Source organism: Kryptolebias marmoratus, linkage group LG8, assembly GCF_001649575.2.
Source record: "Kryptolebias marmoratus isolate JLee-2015 linkage group LG8, ASM164957v2, whole genome shotgun sequence".
Lineage (NCBI taxonomy): Eukaryota > Metazoa > Chordata > Actinopteri > Cyprinodontiformes > Rivulidae > Kryptolebias > Kryptolebias marmoratus.
Window position 1 is genome coordinate 20,611,654 of NC_051437.1, and position 18,413 is coordinate 20,630,066.

The following is an 18,413-nucleotide window of genomic DNA, read 5'->3' on the forward strand; positions in this document are numbered from 1 at the left end:
TACCAGGGAGCAGTATTGATTTTTATAAAAGTGTGCAATTACTTTAATTGGAATAACCATGTCTCGATTAGATGTTCGTAGTATGCTGTGTTCAAAAAATATCTGCAGTATATGTAGTTGTTTTGATTTTGAGCAAACTTGATTTCCAGTGCGACCCAGAGCTTGGACCTGATTAGCCTGCTTATTTTCCTCTGTAAACATTTTCTCTGGGTATTCAAAAGACTTTAAATGAACATGGGTTCAGTGGTAATGGAAGTCAATGGGAGCATTAGTGAAATTTCTTTCAATTACATTTATCCGCAATGTCTAATTAGGTTTTTTTGCAGCACAGAAGAAGCACACAGAACTGCATTTTTGCTCCCGACTCTGTTGGATGCCGTGTACGTTTGAAATGCATCTTGCAATTCTTAGTTTAAAAAAAAAAAAAAGAAAAAGAAAAAGAAATGGGTGAAAATAAACAGTGAAGTCGAGCTTAAAATCTGGCTGCATACCATGTGACTTGACATGGAGCAACCAAATGAAAACTAGAGAGGGAGGGAGGGAGCGAGAGAAAAAGAGAGTCGAAGAGACGAGGGAGAAACAGAGAGAGACAGAGAGAGAGAGAGAGCAGTACCCCCATAAAACCATCACTGCTTTCAGTTCAAATAGGTCCTATCATCTCCATGACAACAGTTGTAATGGTAACATGGAAATATATTAATGTAAAACCATGGCAACGTTCTCCAATTGAATTAAGCAGCACCTGTGCACATTACAGAAGAAGATAAAAGACAAAAGGAGCCAGCGTCTGCTTGCCAAGCAGCTGTGGCTTTCAGACCTTAAAACCCATCTATGTTTCCTGAACACATTTGTTTTCCAATGTTTCTCTGTGGCAAATTACCGTAGCGTTGAGCAGTTTTTGAGGGGGGTTTCTGTTCTATTTGCTCAAACTAAAGAGAAACTGGAAAATTATGTTTTTGGATTGTTTTGTTTTTTTCAACCCCCTTTTACTGTAAGCCCATCTCCTCCTCTAGAGTGCTGTAACCAGATTAAGAGCATGTGTGTTCTGTTAATAAACTACATAATAGTGGGGCAATCATTTGGATAGGTAAAGGGGCATGGTGTTTGTGCTCAAACATGTTAGACACACAAACTCAGTACATTGTGCTCCTTTTCAAAACAGGGAGAGTGTGAGAGAGTGAAAGTGGTTCTGCCTTCTCTGTGCTGAGCTAAAAAGAGAAAACATTATCTACATCACCATGCCATCAAATCTGATGGACTTTATCCCATCTCTACCCCCCACCCCCTCCTCTTTCTTCTCCCTCCTCCTAGCCTTCATGTTCACAGTTAATGGCATTGTAGCATTCTCTCACCCTTGAAAATATGTCTGCGTGTGTGTTTGTTTGTTTCTATTAAAGGAGAAGAAAGAAGGGGAGAGGCTGGCGAGGACACACTGCAAAAGTGAAATTACTCTTAAAAGGATATTGTTGTTCCCCGTGTGTCGAAACAGCATGTTCAGTGGACATATTTTATTCATGCGAGCCGTCGTGTCCAACACAAAGACCCACACGGTACATGCGCATGTACTTTCTGTCTGTGCAAGAAAATCTTCTTCCTGTTGCAACGTAGCGTCAATAAAACTCTAATCTCCCATCTCTCGAGGGATCCACTGAGAAACTATTTTCTCCCTTCTGCCGACCACTAGTTAACAATGCCACTCCTACCAGGCTTAAAGAGGTCCAACTATCAGTATTAAGTGCGCTTATATATCATCAGGCACTCAAACCTCCAGACAGCATCTCAGAAATGGGTCAAAATTGCATAACCATCTCTTTTGAATTGTTCAGGTTGTTAATGCCTGCAAAGAGTTAAAGATTGATAAGCTTCTACAGATAGCCAGCAAACATTGGCTCTATTGTTGGGTGTGTGGACTGCAACATACACTGGATTGTTGAAGAATTAAGCAGCAGCTGATGCCTTTTTTATAGCAAATCTGCCTCAATTTGTATGATTTATTACAGGCATGAGAATGAGCAGTGGGACTGTTTTTATAGGAATTTGACCATGAAGCAGAGGGTTCCCACATATCTCAAACACAGACACTTCTCGGCACATGAATCCACCAGTAGAGTAAGATTAAAATATTACTGTCCCTCCACAAAGCCAAGGTAAGAAGGTCTTTGTAACACAGCCTTGAGTCGTGAGCTAAACATTGAATTCTTTCGTTATCCTGGTGCTCATTGAACAAAAAGTCCTTTTGCTTTCTACAATACAAAAAAGTATTTTTATTTCAGTGCACAGCATTTTGTCTTTCATATTACAGGATTATCAAACTTTTACAGATTGTTTTGGTCAACTTTTCATCATCTAGAGTCCCCAAATAAACAATTTTGTTGTCAAATTGCTTCACAGAGGCTCACATCTTTTTCTGCAGTTGCATTGATTTAAAAAGCAAGACAAAAACAACTTGGCATCAAAACTTCTATTTTTCTCAGCTAATATGATTGGAATGGTTTATGTCAAGGCGTTCCCTTTCATTTATAATATTTGTCCTTACTGAGCACATTAAATGAAACCAGCAGTCCTTGAAAGGACGCATTTTGCACGTTTCATTAAAAATCATCGTCTGGTTAATGAGATATTTTGCTAACAGGCAGATAAATAAACACACACTCAGACACATGATTGACCACCATTTAAGGTAATAAATGGTGTTTCAGAGTTACAGATTATTTATTGAAATAAAAGAAAACTTTTTACTAACGGCTACATATAATATGCAAATTATTCATGTACCAGAACATCATTATCTTAACAATTACCATGATTGATATTTGGCATATTATTTGGATTTTAGTGAACCATGTAGGTTTTTGGTCTTGTTTTTTAGCTTTTCAATATGTTTGAATCAAACTAATTTTTAGATTTTATATACAGATTTATTTACAGGACATATAAGCCATTATAATGTCTAATATATTTATGTCTCATACTTATTTTACAGCCTACAGGACCTGGATGCAGGCCAGTGCAGGCATCATCCTTCAGCTTTGATAAAAATCAACTATGCTTCATTTAATCACTAGATGCAACATGAAAAGCAAGAGCATTGTTTCACCACCACGTACAATAGAGAAAACACAGACTCTCCACATCTTAAGTTAAAGAAAAAGGAGAAAATAAATTAATTTTTTACCGACCCACAGATGTCCATAATAATAAAAAATTCAGCAACAGTTTGCAACAAAGCAGAGTTATTAGTTCCTGTAAAACTGTTTCTGAAAATAAAATGTTGATTTGTCACACAATAAATTCCAAAAAGTGCAGTCACTGGAAAATAAATGTGTTTATTGGTTTGTTATAGCTGTTAGTTTACATTAAAACGATGCATGAATACAAACTCAACTCATTTTCGCATCTTTTTTCATTTCTCTATTCAACAGGAAAAAAAAAACTGAAGCCACTCATAAAGCATCCTAATTGCTCATCTGAAAGGGACCGTGATTGGACGCTCAAATTTCTTTATATAGCAATGACTCACAATTCTTCTGCTTGAATGACAAACAATTTTCACTGGCAAACGACGCCATGTGCCTCAGCGAGTTAAAATAAGAGTTAGACCTGCATGTTTTCCTACATATTCACAAAGCAAGCACTCACGAAATAAGGGAAGGGATAGAAGAAATATTTCTCCAAACACTGGATTACTTTAAATAATGCCCAGAAATCTGGCTTGATGTAATAAACATGCAAATGTGGGTCTTTTTAATTATATATGTAAGTTCCTGCAGACTTAGACGCTTTAGACAATTAAAGGAGTTACTTGAATTTCCTTGAAGTGACAAATGAAACGTGGTCAGACTGACAAGTCTGCTTTCTTTCTCACTGTACTTAGTTTTTTCTTTCTTTTTCTTCAAGCAGCTTTTCATGTTAGAGAAAAAAGTATACACAACCCTTTAAACATATCAGGAGTCAGTGCATGTAAGCCTGAGGTGGTTCTCCTTAATTATGCTTCGGGATGATTTGCAAGATGGATGACACAATGAGGACAGGATGTCAGTCAAATATAATATCCTGGCATTTTTGTTTTCACTGTTAGTTGATATTCTTGTAAATACTGAGCTGTCTCTGTCATGTTTTAGGAAGTCAAAATTTTCCACAGATGGAGTGAGTCAACAAAAAAAAAACTACGGACGTGATCTTTTAGTGGTTCTGATTACAGAGGTTAAAATTCCTGCAGCAGAGTATGGGGGCTGACCCTGGGAAACTAGGTCATGACCTCTTTGTCTGGAGAACAATGACCTCAGTGTATCACCTGAGAGGAATCTAGAAAAAACAAATCTAAATAATGATTTATGTTTTAGGTACTGTCACAGTTTAAAGCATACTTGTGTTAATTTAATAGATGTTTTGTTTTGGATTTTTCAAGCAAATGTCATTAAAAACCTGATTGTGTGTGCTGTTCATGTTCCTGTTCCAGGATTTTGACACACAGAGCACACTGCTGGTTCCCATGCCCTGCTGAAATGAGCCGGTCAATGAGATCTGGCAAAAAGGTCAGAGGTCAGCAAGTGTGGACAGAGCCCTGAGCCAAGGTGGTGTGCAGGTGTTTGAAAGAAGGAAAAGTCTTATTTAGCAAAGCAATAAAGTGCCCAAGCATTCCAACAATTTATTTAAAGTCCTCATTTTCTATTCTTTTTCTCGTTTGTTTCTGCGTACTAAGAACGAGATGGACAATTCATGCAATAAATGAATTTTGATTCTTGGCAAATGAACAATCTTTAATGTTTTTCTTCTTGGCTCTGAGATGAATTTACCTGGGAGTTCTCTGCAGGTTCGGGCAGTGTTTTGGTACAGGATTTTAATGAATGAGAAGTAAAGCTGCAGAAAACAAAATTGGTAAGCAGCTAACATAACATAAAACTGACATGCTTGGTAGACGTTTCTGATGGTGGAACAAATTTGCAACATGGGCCATAATTAGAAGTCAAACATTAAATCATTAGACTCTTTTTCCTTATACAGCAAATACTGTGTTTTATATTTAATATTAATAAATACCAGACTAATTAGTTGTTTTATTTTGAGAAAGGTTTTGTGTTGTTTATTTTAAAGGTAATATTTGTGTACCCTGCCTTTGGCCCAAAGACCACCAGTTACTGTGATGGGCACCAGCTTTCCCCAATCCCCAATGGATGGATGGATGGATGGATGGATGGCTATAGCTAGTTTGTGTTACTGAAAAATACCCTAAATTCTATCATAATGCTCACTTCAGTGAGATACATAAAACAGAACAGTTGCTGTTTATCTCAAATGGAAATAAGTAATTTAGATTACTCTGTAAAATAAGAGACGTGATCACAATTACATTTTGCATAGGGAAAACACAAGCGAGGAAAGTTCCTATTTAGAGTTATGTTTGTTCACTAGAATCACTCCCCCAACAGCTGGAAGTCAGAACATAAAAATCTGCTAGATGTTTCACTCCTACAAATTCACATTGTCTGGCATTTGGCAGCTCCGTCTAAAAACATGGTGAAAATGTAAACACACATGCAGATTATTTAACTCTCATTCTTGAGGAGCAACACTAAAGCAGGAAACTAAGAATTGTTTCTGTGAGGAAAAAGTATCCAGGATGTTTAAATCAAACTGCTGCTGAGCTGACAGAGGAAAAAAAAAAGTTTGAAATACTGAACTTGCTACCAGCTAACAGACACATGAAGAAGACAATGTGTCAAATGAAGACAGGATGATATTATCATTCCATAAAGATATGCATATCGCCCGTCACCTTACATCCTAAAGTTTTAAACAAAGATCTCACCCACTCTGTTAACACTCAACACATTCTGTGTTGTGGATGAAAATAAGCTACTACTGCACCAAATATTTGCTCAGTATCTGTAAAATTGACTGACTTATTGCCAATGTTATGTTTGACAATACTGATAAGTTGTGGCAGCCAACTTGAAACAAGCTGACTAATCAGCCGTATATGTTCATCTAATCATTGCTTTCTGTGGGTTTCATTAAAATCTGTGCACTGGTTCATATAATATTTTGCTAAGACAGTTAATATTAAAGATTTTACCAGTAATCTTGTAAAATCTGTCAGAACTCAGAGTATTTGATTAAAATGAGTCTTAGCTTCTACTGCCCCAAATCTTAGCTCAATATCTGTTTGTTCTGTTTGCTAAAACCAATCAGCTGTGGCAGCCATCTTGAATTATCAATAGTTTATCACTTGTAGATGTACATCTATAGTGATTACTTTCTGAGAGTTTTATTTTATTTGTTCATGACTAAGTCTGCAAACCAACAGACCGACACACACACAGGTAATTATACAATTCCTTGCCATGAAAGGCAGGTGATAATAATACCCTAAAATAATGTTATGTACTGTGAGGTTTTAGTTAACCTTTATCGCCTATTTATTCTCTGTTTCACATTGTTTTGTGCCTTTCTGTATTTAGAAATCCATGTTGTCCTCCTTGGAGTCCTAGCATTTGTTGTTCTGAGTTTTATTTCCTAAAGTCATGTGAAAGGGCAAGTACCTCACATACAATGGAATTGAATGACCTTTTCAATGTATCCCAACAAGCAAACAGCTTCTCTGAAGCAGTCCCTTTTGATAAATACGGTATGCTCAAAAAAATGACATACAAAACATGACATTTTGTTGTCAGTGTCATAAGTGAGATAAATAACAACAGATCACTACTAAAGGAACAGTATGTACACTCCTTTATTCATCAAACCAAAAAGGGTCTAAAAAACTTTTAAAAAAACCTTCAGGACCTTCTTAAAAATTGAGGTGAACCTCTTTTAATTTAACCCTCCAACATCTGTTACCTGCTTCTCTTTTAGCTGTCTTTGCGATGGATGGGAGACAGCTGTTGTGGATAAAACAACCTAACAAACATTTTGTCCTTGAGAGCAAAGAATTTATTCTCCAAGAAGCTACATTTTCATCCCATGAGGCAAGTCTTACAGCTGTTTGTGTCACCGTGCATACATCAACCATAAAATATAAAAATAATGATGATTTTGGTCTGCGTGGCAGGCATTGCAGAAAACCAAAACTCTTGTGCTGTTTAAAAGACCAGGTAAAAGGCGCAGATTTAGTGCAGACTGAAAAGTTTTTGTCTGACATGTTCAGAGAATTCAAACTATAACTCAGTGAGCGGCAACATGGACGTTTGCAATAATAACACAGAAAAGAGAAAGAGCTGCAAAAAATGAGCATTTTATAGTGAAATTGTTATTTTTTCTTATGAATATTTAAATATGATGCTTTCACCTGAAGAAGCTGCTTTAACCATCTTATTTGTTTGCCAAATTTTAAAAAAAGTAACATCGACAACAGTAGCTATAAATAGCAAAATTCTAAAAGCTGTAAATGGTAAATAAAAGCTAAAATCACAAAAGGATAGCTAAACGAAGCAAAACAGTATCTAAAAGCTAAATGTAGCAAAAGATTCCAAAAACAGAGCCAGTATGCTGAAACACATTTTAAAGAGACAAATATTTTTGAAGGAACTGAAGAGCTCTCATTGTATTTTTATGAGGAAAATATCTGTAAACAGAGTGAAATGTTTTCAAAAGTATAAAAGTTTGAAAAAAAATAAAAAACTTTAGCACCCATCTCCTGAATAAGATGATATACGAAGGGCTGCAATAGCACAAAGTATGCAGAAGTAGTTAGACTGGAAAAACGTACAGAAAAAATAAAATGCTGACTCAGCATTCAATTCTTTATTTTTCAGTAAAGAAGAGCATGTCTGAAAGTGGCTTCACTGGGCAGATTTACTGGGTCAATGTTAAAAACATTTTAGATAAGATTTATTAACTGCTGCTGGCTTGTCTGGAGTCTTCCTAATGCTCTACACTGCTGTCATAATAAAGAGACTTGAATGGTAACGTCTAAATGTATAAATGTATACAATCTATACAGTTTGTTTCACTTCCCCTGACAATACTGAACAATTTGCCCAATGGACAGAAATAAGCCTGAAACGGGTGAGATGTGATCAATCTACAAATAAATCTGTTCATCACAGTGACAACTTTGTAAGTCACCATTTAAGGTCATTTCAGACTGGAGGCTTCAGGGTTAAAGAGGTTTTTTTTTTATAACTTGCTGTTTTGCACTCATTTTTAGCCCTTCAAGGTCAAAGAAACATCATGTGCTGATTCTGTTTTGAGATGATTTTTCTTTCTTTTTTTTGTCTAAATTAGCACAGCCCTCAGCAGTTCTTTTGTTGTCAGGAGCCTTACTCAAATCAGGCATCGTTTCTGCAAAGCACATTGAAGCCAAATTATCTTATCTACCTTTCATCTTTCAATTTTTTTTTTTCATCTGCATCACATTTTATTTCAGATTAAAGTACGGCTGCGTCTTTGTGCAGCACTAATTGCCATAGAGCTTCAGTAATTAAAGGACAATAAAGCCTTAGTAGTAATTAGTTTCTCTTGTTTGGTTGCTAGCCCATCAATTGTGCTTCAATAATACTGATCATTAGCATGCGCCTGGGCAGTGAGGGATGCTGGGAAAGAAGCCCTGCACACACAGCACTCCACATTCCATTCCCATGAAGCTATGGCACCGAGCCATGCGGTTAACCCTGTGTGTGCTGGGTCGAAAACCGTGGCAGGAGGTGCCTACCAGCGAGGGCCTGTAAAAGAACAGGCCTGCTGTAATAATGAGCAGCTACTTGGGTTTCGGACCATATATAAGAAACAAGAACTGCAGCAGTGGGCAGATCCTCCTGTCACAGTTTGTGTGAAAACAATTGCACCCTTTTGAGAGTAACAAGCTCTTTTTATTCACATCCAGGTTAACCTAATGAAAGCCTGTCTGCAACACAGTTAAGGGAAGGTAAAGAGCGTCAGTATGCAAATGCACTGCAAAAAAATGAATTCAACTGGATATCTTTAAATAAAAACAGCAGCAGGAGGCTGTGGGACATTTGTGCGCGGGCAGGGTGGATGGACGGGCTGTAAACTGTGGCATAGTAATAACGCCATGCAGCAGAAAATGTGCTCCGTTCTGTACTTTGCCTTGACATGATTGAAAGACAATGGTCCCATGGATAGGCCATTTCAACATCAAATGTGCACGCACATCACAGGGCAAGGGTGTGCTATCCATCACATTCAGGGAGCTGTCAGAGGCAGCCTCTCTGAGCTCCAGCAGCTCCTCACAAGCATTTGCAGCTGGATGGCAATGCAAGATTAAACCTCCGTGTGCATATTCCACCCAGAGTGCATCATATATTATGTACTTTTAAAAGTTCTCTTATACAAGTGTGATCTTTTGCATGCTTGTTATCTATTTAGAGTTTTTATGTAATTTTTCCACTTATGTCAGTGAAACTAAAGTTTTAATAAAATAAAATGCTAGCATTGCTAAAGGTCATGCTTATCGCCCACCACCTTTGATACCAGAGTTTTAAATTAAGATCATGTTATACTGAGGAGAAGGACTTATAGCCGTTTTGGTCACATCTCGAAGCCAACCTTATGCGAGATCTCAGGCGTGTATGTGTTGGGAATGACTCTCAGCTACTGCCACACTAAATTTTAAGTTATTAAAATGTCTGTGTTTGTAAAGGCACTAAGCTGTGGTGGCCATTCTGAATTAAGCTCACTCCAAAAGTTAATCAGTTGTAGATGCAGGTCCAAAAATTTAGTTTTTGATTGTTTTATTAAAGTCTGTTCCGTGGTTCATGAGATATTTTGCTAACAGACAAACAAATGCGACTCCAATAGTTAATAGCAAAATTGGCTATTAAAAAAAAAATTAAAATTGGAGCCTGACTACGTTTTAACTCAGTATCTACAGTCAATTAGCTGTGGAGGCAAATCTTGAATCGGGTTCACTCCAAAAGTTTACCAAATGTGAACGTGCATTTAGGCTTTCTGAGAGTTTAGTTAAAACCAGTGATTCAGGAGATATTTTGCTGAAGCATCATCCCCCACCTTTCAGCCTGTGATAACAATTAACTCTGCTCCATAAACTAACATTAAAGCTGTTGTGAAGTCAATCAGCCGAGTCCATTTTGTTTAACTTATAAATGAGCATTATATACATACATTTATTGAATTCTAGTTATTAAAGCTTCACGTTTTTTCAGAAAAAAACAACGAAAAATACATTAAAACCCATAGTGGAACTGAAGAGAGACTCTGTGCAACCTCCTCCCATCCGCCTTGGCACAATAACCCAAATGGAAGCCTTTATGAAGCCCTGATGGAAGCAGAGTGCGCTGTATAATGCACAGCCGTGCACACTACTACATTTCCAGCTAATCAGAGGCGCGCAGTTGCAGAAAGGAGAGCGGTTGCCAAGGCAGCCACCAATCTCCCCTCCCCCCTTCACTCCCTCCGTTCCTCTTTCCCGTTTATTATCGGCAGAGGTCGCATGGCAGAGAGAGGGAAGTCCAACCACTTCTGTACTGGAACCAGTGCAAGAATATGCACGGCCATAACAAAGCCCGTATGGAGTCATGAGCGCAGTTTTTGTTGGAAGGGGGGTGAACAAAATTACAGAAGCTGCGAATTTTATGGGCCGCAGTTCTGAGGAGAGCAAAAGAAAAGACAAAAAAACCCAAAACCAAATTCTCATAAAGCAGGAGCTTAAGTTGGAGCTTTGCATTGTTTTGTCAACACGTGCGTATCAGTGAATTTGCGCTCGGCTTGGAGTGAGTGACTGAGTGTTTGGCATCCCGGCGCTGGGCTCCGAGCAGGACTGACTGCGCATCAGCACAGAGTTGGTGCCGAAGTTCGGCCGCGAACGGATGTGAAGGAGTGCCGACTCAAACTCTGCTACTTGTTTTTCTTTTCTTTCTTTTCTTTATTTATTTGTATTTCCCCCTCTCTCTCTCTCTCTCGCTCTCGCTCTTCTCCCCCCCTCTCCACTCTCCCTCTCTCCCTCTCCCTCTCGCTCTCTCTCTCTCCTGCTTTTGGCGTTGTGTTTTTGCTGAGACAACAGAGTGAGTCGAACACGCCGAAAGTGATTTCATGCCTTCAGTCTCGCACAACCTGAGATGGACGTGAGATTTTATCCTGCGCCCCCGGCCAATGTGGGTTCATGCTCCCTGCCGACTGATCCAAGTTGCCTGAGCTCTCTGGACTATTACCACTCGAACAAGGTAAAGACAGACTCCGCGTTGGCTCCGTGGCTTCGTGCGCTCTCACCTGTCCGCGCAAACGCATGCTTTTATTATGTGCGCACTTGCATGCAAAAAAAAAAAAAAAAATGTCATGTGTCAGCAAGTAAAGTGGACAGGACAGGAAATTATTCGGTTTAACGATACTTTAATACGCATTTTGTCTTAAAAAATAACTTTTCCTTTTAAAAGAACAGTGTTGGACAACTTTATTTCTCAGAACCAAGCATGATGGGGTGTTTTGCAACAAATAAATAAATAATAAATAAAAAATAAAATCCTGCATGGCATTTTCCTCACCGCGCAGAAACCAAGGGATGTATGGATTCCATACTGCCCCTACTGACGGAGCTCTCCTCCAACATTATTATGTTCCCTCGCTATGATTTCTCCCCTGGTTTTCCACAGGGAGCTCAGCGATTAAATGGCTGTGTGCCTGTAATGTACTGTTAATTACTTTGTAAAGAGACCCACAGAGTCTGGCTGCCACGAGCATCACTCTTCTCTCCTCCTCTCTCAGTTTTTTGCCACTCCGCCTGCGGCTTTTTGGCTCTTTGACCTGCGCTGACTCCACTGAAAGGAGCGCAGGTGACATTTAAAGCAACAAAACGGGATGCCTGACGCATTAAACAAACGGGCTAAATAAAACTGCAATAATAATAGATCAGCCTTGTCGTTGAAAGCAAACAGAAAAACACAAGCTGAATTTGTCAACACGTCAGATAAGAGCGCCAGCAAAGAAGGCTTGATCACTTCAAACATGCTTTAAGATAAGTTTAAGTTCATTAAAAACAGCCTCCTCTAGTGTTAGTAACTTCAGCCATCTGTAATTCCTGAATTTGAGTTTGTTTGTTGTGACTTACCATGGCTGGATTGTGACAAATCATCAGGTCGTACAGATGTTGCTACCTGTCGTTGTTGTGAGAAAAATATGCTTTGGAGCTCTTATAGATAAAAGATTAGGGTTGACAGTGATGGGAGTGATGCAAAAGTCAGTTGGGGATGTTTTTCTTTCACTGTGTGGGCAATGGAAAATCTCTATCACCAAACATGGAACGTTACAGTCATGAACATCTCCAAAGTCAGGTCTTAAAAAGTTGATTTAAAGCTTGAAATAAAACTAAAAACAAACCAAAATAGGATAATAATAATAATAAAAAGCCAGACACGTTTAAGTTTTATGTGACGCCTCACATTAGATCACGCGTTTAATGAGTTCAGTTTTACCTGTGACAAACAAATAAGCTTAGATAACTGTCTCACCCTGCGCAGGCTATCTTTTTGTAGGTCAAATGAATTAGGATCATCCTCCATGCAGATAATCCCAAGAATACGCTGCTATCTATGTACACGGCGTGAATCCTGGAAACAAAGCCACTGAGATATTAGATGATATAAAAAGCTTTCATGAGCGAGAAAGTGACTCTAACTACTGTCGCTGACACCAAAGTGTGGCACCCCTTAAAATTACAAGTGTTCGTTTGAATTATTCAAATACCCCCCTCTTTACTTTGAGTTCTTCTCTACAAAGAGACTTGCAGTTTCTTTTTTTTTTTATCATCACATGTGAAACACTAACTACCTTCACCAGGAATGCAAATGAGTTCAGCAGGGATCATTTGGTGTCCTGTTAACACAGTGCACAAGGTCAAGTTTCTTTGCTCTGACACTTGTCAAGTCGATTGTGGCATAAAACAGACATTTGATTTGTCATGTAGTTACTGTATGTACAGATCAGGGCTGCCTGTTACGAATTATGTCTGACAGCCTTGGTTTGCTGGGTAATAAATTCCTCTCAGGTCCTCGTTTGAAGCTGCAGGGAGGCAAAAAGGCTAATCATCGGAATGAGATATATTCCTTTAATGGCTTATGTTTCATATTCATGCAGATATTTTGGTTTGTAGTTGAATTTGTTGGCTTTCTGTTTAGCTTAAGCATATTCTGCTGAGATATAACTGAAAAAAAAAACTCATAAGCAGCATATTTATTTTAGGAAAAGTAAATTACAGTGTGAGCAAACATTTCTTCTTTCATTTGCTTTGATTTAACTGTTAATCTGAGCCATGTACATGCATTTCAATGAATAAAGGGAGCATGTGTTTGTATTTCAACAAGCTAGGTTGTCTATTTGCAAACCTGTTATGTCTACTACTTACTCATTTAGGATTTTAAGTGATTAGGCACGTGCTGTTGTCTCACTGCTGCAGCTTGTTTTGTTCATAACTTCTCATGAGAGATTTTATCTATTTAGTTCTCTGAAAGTTGATAACCTGCAAGTGCACAGATCATCTGTGTTAGTTTAGCTGCCTTGCTCGTGATCAACAAAACCCCTTTACAGGAAGGAAATGAGAACTTTTTCTCATGTCAGATGTTTGCAGTCCCTTTGCTGGTTCGTACAAATAATTCACCTGTGAAACAGCAAGAATGCCAAAAAAGAAGAGATTCTTCAAATGAGCAGAGAAAGTACATCAAGTGCAGATTGAGATGATACAGAGAGAGCTATAAATAACCCTGAAGCTGTCTACTTCAGTACTTTTCAGTCCTCACTTTTATTTCACAGTGAGTGTGAGCAGCTTTATTGCTGTTGTGCTCCTCCACATCTGAGTAGAAATGACACAAAATGATACCATTATAGCCACTTTCGCTCTGATGGTGATGCAAAACTTACTGCACCGTGTTTGAATGCTGTCAAGCTGCCTTGCTGGCTGCATGGAATGCACACACAGAACAATTTAGGTGTTATGATAAGCATTTAAAGCAAATGTGTCCATATTGTTTCATACAACACGTCAGTTTGTAATTGCTCTGCGGCTATTTGTTCTTCGGAGCACTTTTAGTTTGCACCGTGAAAGAGGAGTTTGCTCCTTTATTTGAATACCTTAATCAAACAGTGCAGCTGCTGCTGCTGCTGGGGTGAGGTGCTGCCTACAGTACAGCAAAAGCATAGCCTGTGTTTATACACTTAGGCCCCACCCAGCTCGTATATCATCCTAACAACTGATATCTGCTCAGAGAGAGCATGACTGAAGAGCTGTCTTTGTTAGTTGGTGGTCTCCTCTGCTTTTGATAAGCTTTGAGAGTGATGCACTCCATTTGAATGCCTTATCGGAGTTTTATTTTTTATTACAATACAGCCATGCAAAGGTTGGATTACCTTGCGTTAACACATTCAGACACTTTCCATTAGGCGATCATCCTCAAGTGAAAGGGCCTCCTGAATAAACACAGGCATGCATTATTTAGCATTAGGTTTGGCTACATGGAAGAGGGTTATTTTTAATATCACAAGAGGTCGAACATAGCTGACAAAATCAGGAGTCCCTGTAATGCTGGCTGCAGTGTATGTTCACAGTGAGTCATGTTTTCACTATTAGCTAATGACAAACTCTGTGGTATGTGACAGACGGCCAGAGAGGGAGAATGAAAGGATAAGTGAGAGCCAAATGGGTTGAAGTAATCAGCGGCCCAGTATGGGACACTGTGTGTGTGTGAGAGAGAGAGTCTGCGCATGCTAACTCAGGACCATTCAAGCGTTTTGCTGACTACAGAATCACAATCACAATTGCTTTCATAGCCCTGTGCAGAGGAAGGCCATGCATACCTCAGTAAGGGCCGGTGACACACTGCGAGCAGGGGCAGGAGCAAAACCAGCCACTAAATCGTATTCTCCCTGCCCCCCGACACACAGAGGAGATTTTAATAGGGATTCTAACCATTTGGAATCATTTCAATAAAACTGCAATGGGCTGCGCCACAGACAGAGTAAGAGAGCCCCCTGTATAATAACGATTTCTCACTTTATATGTTTAACTATTATTTACACGTGATTCTGTATAATAAGGTGTCTACGTCATTACCGTTAATTTGTTAGATATTTTGGGAGACCAAAAATGATGGCTGTGCAGCTGACAAGAAGACATAAATATTGATGAAACACCTGGCTCACATGCAGGATTAATAATCATTTTTTTCACTATTCAAATCTTTTGTGTCTCTTTGTTTGACCTTTAAATGCAGCGTTTGATGTGTGCTATAGAAGTAACACTGTGAATGTGTGTGTGGTAGTAGTGGTGGTTGGTGGGGGCGGGGGGCTGCCTATGTGCTAATTATTGGCCCTGGCAGTACTAGGCTACTTTCTCATTGTGGGTACCAGTGCATTCCCCCTCAGCGTCTGTTACCATAATTAAGACCTGCCGCCCCAATGTATTAGCATGCTTATATTAGTCAGCCCGTGCCTTCCCATGGGGCAGTGCGATGGCATTCTTATTCTTGCAGCAGAAGAAGAAAGAGAAAGAAACAGAGGCAGCACCTGCTGCAGAGTAGGCCCCTGGGTGTTCAGTTAAATGTTGATTATGTATGTTAATGACTCCAAATACTACAAAGTGAGGGTCGACTGATGTGTTTTTTCCAGTGCTGATATTTATATAGATTAGGATACCAATACATATTTGATATAGAACTGAAAATCCTTCAGTCAAACTTTAAATCTCTAAAACTGCCCCAATTTCTGAGCTTGTTGCAGTTAATTCAAAAATAAATGATCAACATTTATAATAACTTTAAACGTACATTTGCTTATTGGTGCATTATCAGTGCAACCTGAAATCAGAGCATCTTCGCCATTATAAAATTTGTCACAAAATTGTAATCTTGATGGCAAGTTCATTTCTGTTTGTTGAGTCTTACCTTCTAAACACAGTTCTGCTCTCTGGATCTGTGGCAGTCTACAAATCTGCTCAACTTTGCTTGTCTGTGACACATTAGGATTGAAATTTACTGTGAATTATGATATGATGGACTAAAATAATAACAGGAATTAGCCAGTAAAAAATAATTATGACAGACAGCACTCTAAGTCCAAGTATGAGTGAAGAGCTTGTTCAGTGTGTGTGTAACTTAGATGTTACATGTATGTAAAGACAATTTACAAAGAACATACATGAATATTTTACCGTACACAATTAACTGGCATTATAAGGTTGGGAGTTGGGAGAGGGGAATTCCTTGGCATGGTACACTGCAGGTTGTACATATCAGAAGCTACAAAGTTGGTCAATTTTTACAGTTTTTGTTATGAACCATCTATGTGGCTGGTCTCTTCTAATATCACAGCGCTCAAATTTACTTTATGGAAAAACAATAAGGCATGCAGAAAACACCTTCTATTTGGCTGTAACACAAGTTGCACTTCAACCAGTCTGTTTTGGTAGCCCTCAACAAACCTCTGAAAATATTCTGGTTTGATGTAAGACCACTCTTGGTAGAATTGGTAGTGTACAATTAAGTTTGTTGCCTAAAATTTTAACAACATTTCACATATATTTTTATACAGGGTGAGGACATTTGCATGGTATTTCTAAAGCTTTAATGTTTGCATGCTTTGTCCATTTATCTACCTGCTTCAGTGTTTGTGTGCCCATTTTTAAGTGGGATAATCCATCTGTGTTCAAGTGTTAGCTACTTATCTGTTGTTTGAGGTTGCGTTGAAGAGTTTTTCTTTACTAGTCCATCCACTTTATGTAATCTGATTGTTCCACTGCCTACAAAACAGCTTCAGAACGTAGTGCTACCTCTTCCATCTTGGCTTGTAGGCTTACCTTTCCTTAAAAATGTAGCTAATTGTCAATGATCTTTTCAACTGACTGTGACACTTTCTTTCTTGTATAGTATCTTCTCATTCTGCAGTGATGTAAAACTGGACTGAAGAGTTTATGGTTTAAATATGAGTGCATATTTGTGCATATATAAATATACTGTGCTGTGTTTAATATGTGCATGTATTGTATGTATGAAAGCATGGAGAAGGCTGAGAGCTGGGCAAACATTCCCAGTTGTCTCAGCTTCCTGAGGTATGTCCTGTGCAAACACCAAAGGCCATGAAATAAGTTCCTTGCCAGGGATTTTAAGTATTTTCCCCTCATTTGTTTTCACTGAATATCCTTTACAAATATTATTGGCCTGATCTTGGTGCTTTGTTTGTATAGTGATCTGAAGAAACTCAGTCCATAAGAGCATTAAGTTAATGGTTCAAACTCAGACTGACACATAGACTAAAATGATCCAATTTCTTCAGTGAAAAGTTAGAAATATGAGACAAGCAAATATTTTGACAAAATGGATCTCATCAGAGTGGATTAATTTCATTTTTGTGATATAAAATTGGAATGTTAGATCTTACAGCACTTTTGGGATTCACATATTCACATGCATTTGGTTTGTAAGAGGTTTTCATTTTGAAAAGTCAGAGTTGATAAACTCATTTGCTTAAATTTGCTTTATTTTTTCTGGCCTGTGACTGTCTAGCTTTGTCTTTTTTTCTGTAAAGAGCATGTGTTTATTATGTGTGGCATATTTAGCAGGCAGATATAATTGCTTGTGCAAGGCTGTAATCGTCTGTGTCCAATTCAGTCAGCAGACTGTGGTAGCCCGCAGAGTCACTGAGGTAATCAAACTAAGGCTTGTTCTTCCCCTCTTAGAGTTATTAATCAGCCCCATAATCATTTACAATGGACACAAAGCAAAGAGTGACACAGAGTAAAATGGCAATGCTATAGTTTTAGTTCCATCTGGTCTGTTATTCTTGACTTTTTAAAAAGCAATTCCCTCAAAACAAAGTTATACTGTATGGTTATGAGCAGACAGAGGACAAAAAAAAAGAAAGTGTTGAGATTGTAGGTTAAAAAAATGGAGGGAAATTTAAAGAAGGGGCCCCTCTCTTTGTGTTGTCAACCTACGAAATTTGAAGTTGGCCTTGAATTATGTTGCTTAGAAAAACAAACAGAAGAAAGAAAAGCAGGATTTTGGAAATTATGACATGTGGCCAATGATGTTTTGTTGTTGAGGACTTTCAGTATTTTAACCGAGGCTGAGCAACCTCACAGTGGTGCAGCATGCTTGTTAACACACAGGAAAGGGAAACTCGAGCTGATCTTTAAATAGCATTGTTAATAACACAGTAGACAGTAAGAACCAAAGCCCAAGCAGCACTTACTGGCACAACCCATTTCAAGCAAACAAATATAATGTATGTGTAAGCATAAGTGTGCATGCTTCGGAATATGTTGCTGGCACCTTAGTGATGAAGAAGGTAAAATTCTTTGCTTTCATAAAGCCTAAAAAGTGATCCGTCTGTCTTTTAAAGTTGATTTTTAGGTTACAGTTTAAGTCTGATAGATCTCAAAGAGCTCCTTTAATTTCAGAAATATATTGTATATTAAGAGTACGGGTGCATGTTCAAACATTTATTGCCATTGC

General features: G+C 38.4%; 1 protein-coding gene across 1 annotated transcript in view; it reads left to right on the forward strand.

Annotated features, from left to right (window-relative positions):
• The first annotated feature begins 10,401 nt into the window (after positions 1-10,401).
• LOC108236702 (thymocyte selection-associated high mobility group box protein TOX-like) overlaps positions 10,402-18,413 on the forward strand; it is an 84,738-nt gene continuing 76,726 nt past the window's right edge. Inside the window, 1 exon segment of the mRNA XM_017417563.2 lies at positions 10,402-11,141. Coding sequence (XP_017273052.1) covers positions 11,037-11,141 — 105 coding nt within the window. The 5' untranslated portion in view covers positions 10,402-11,036.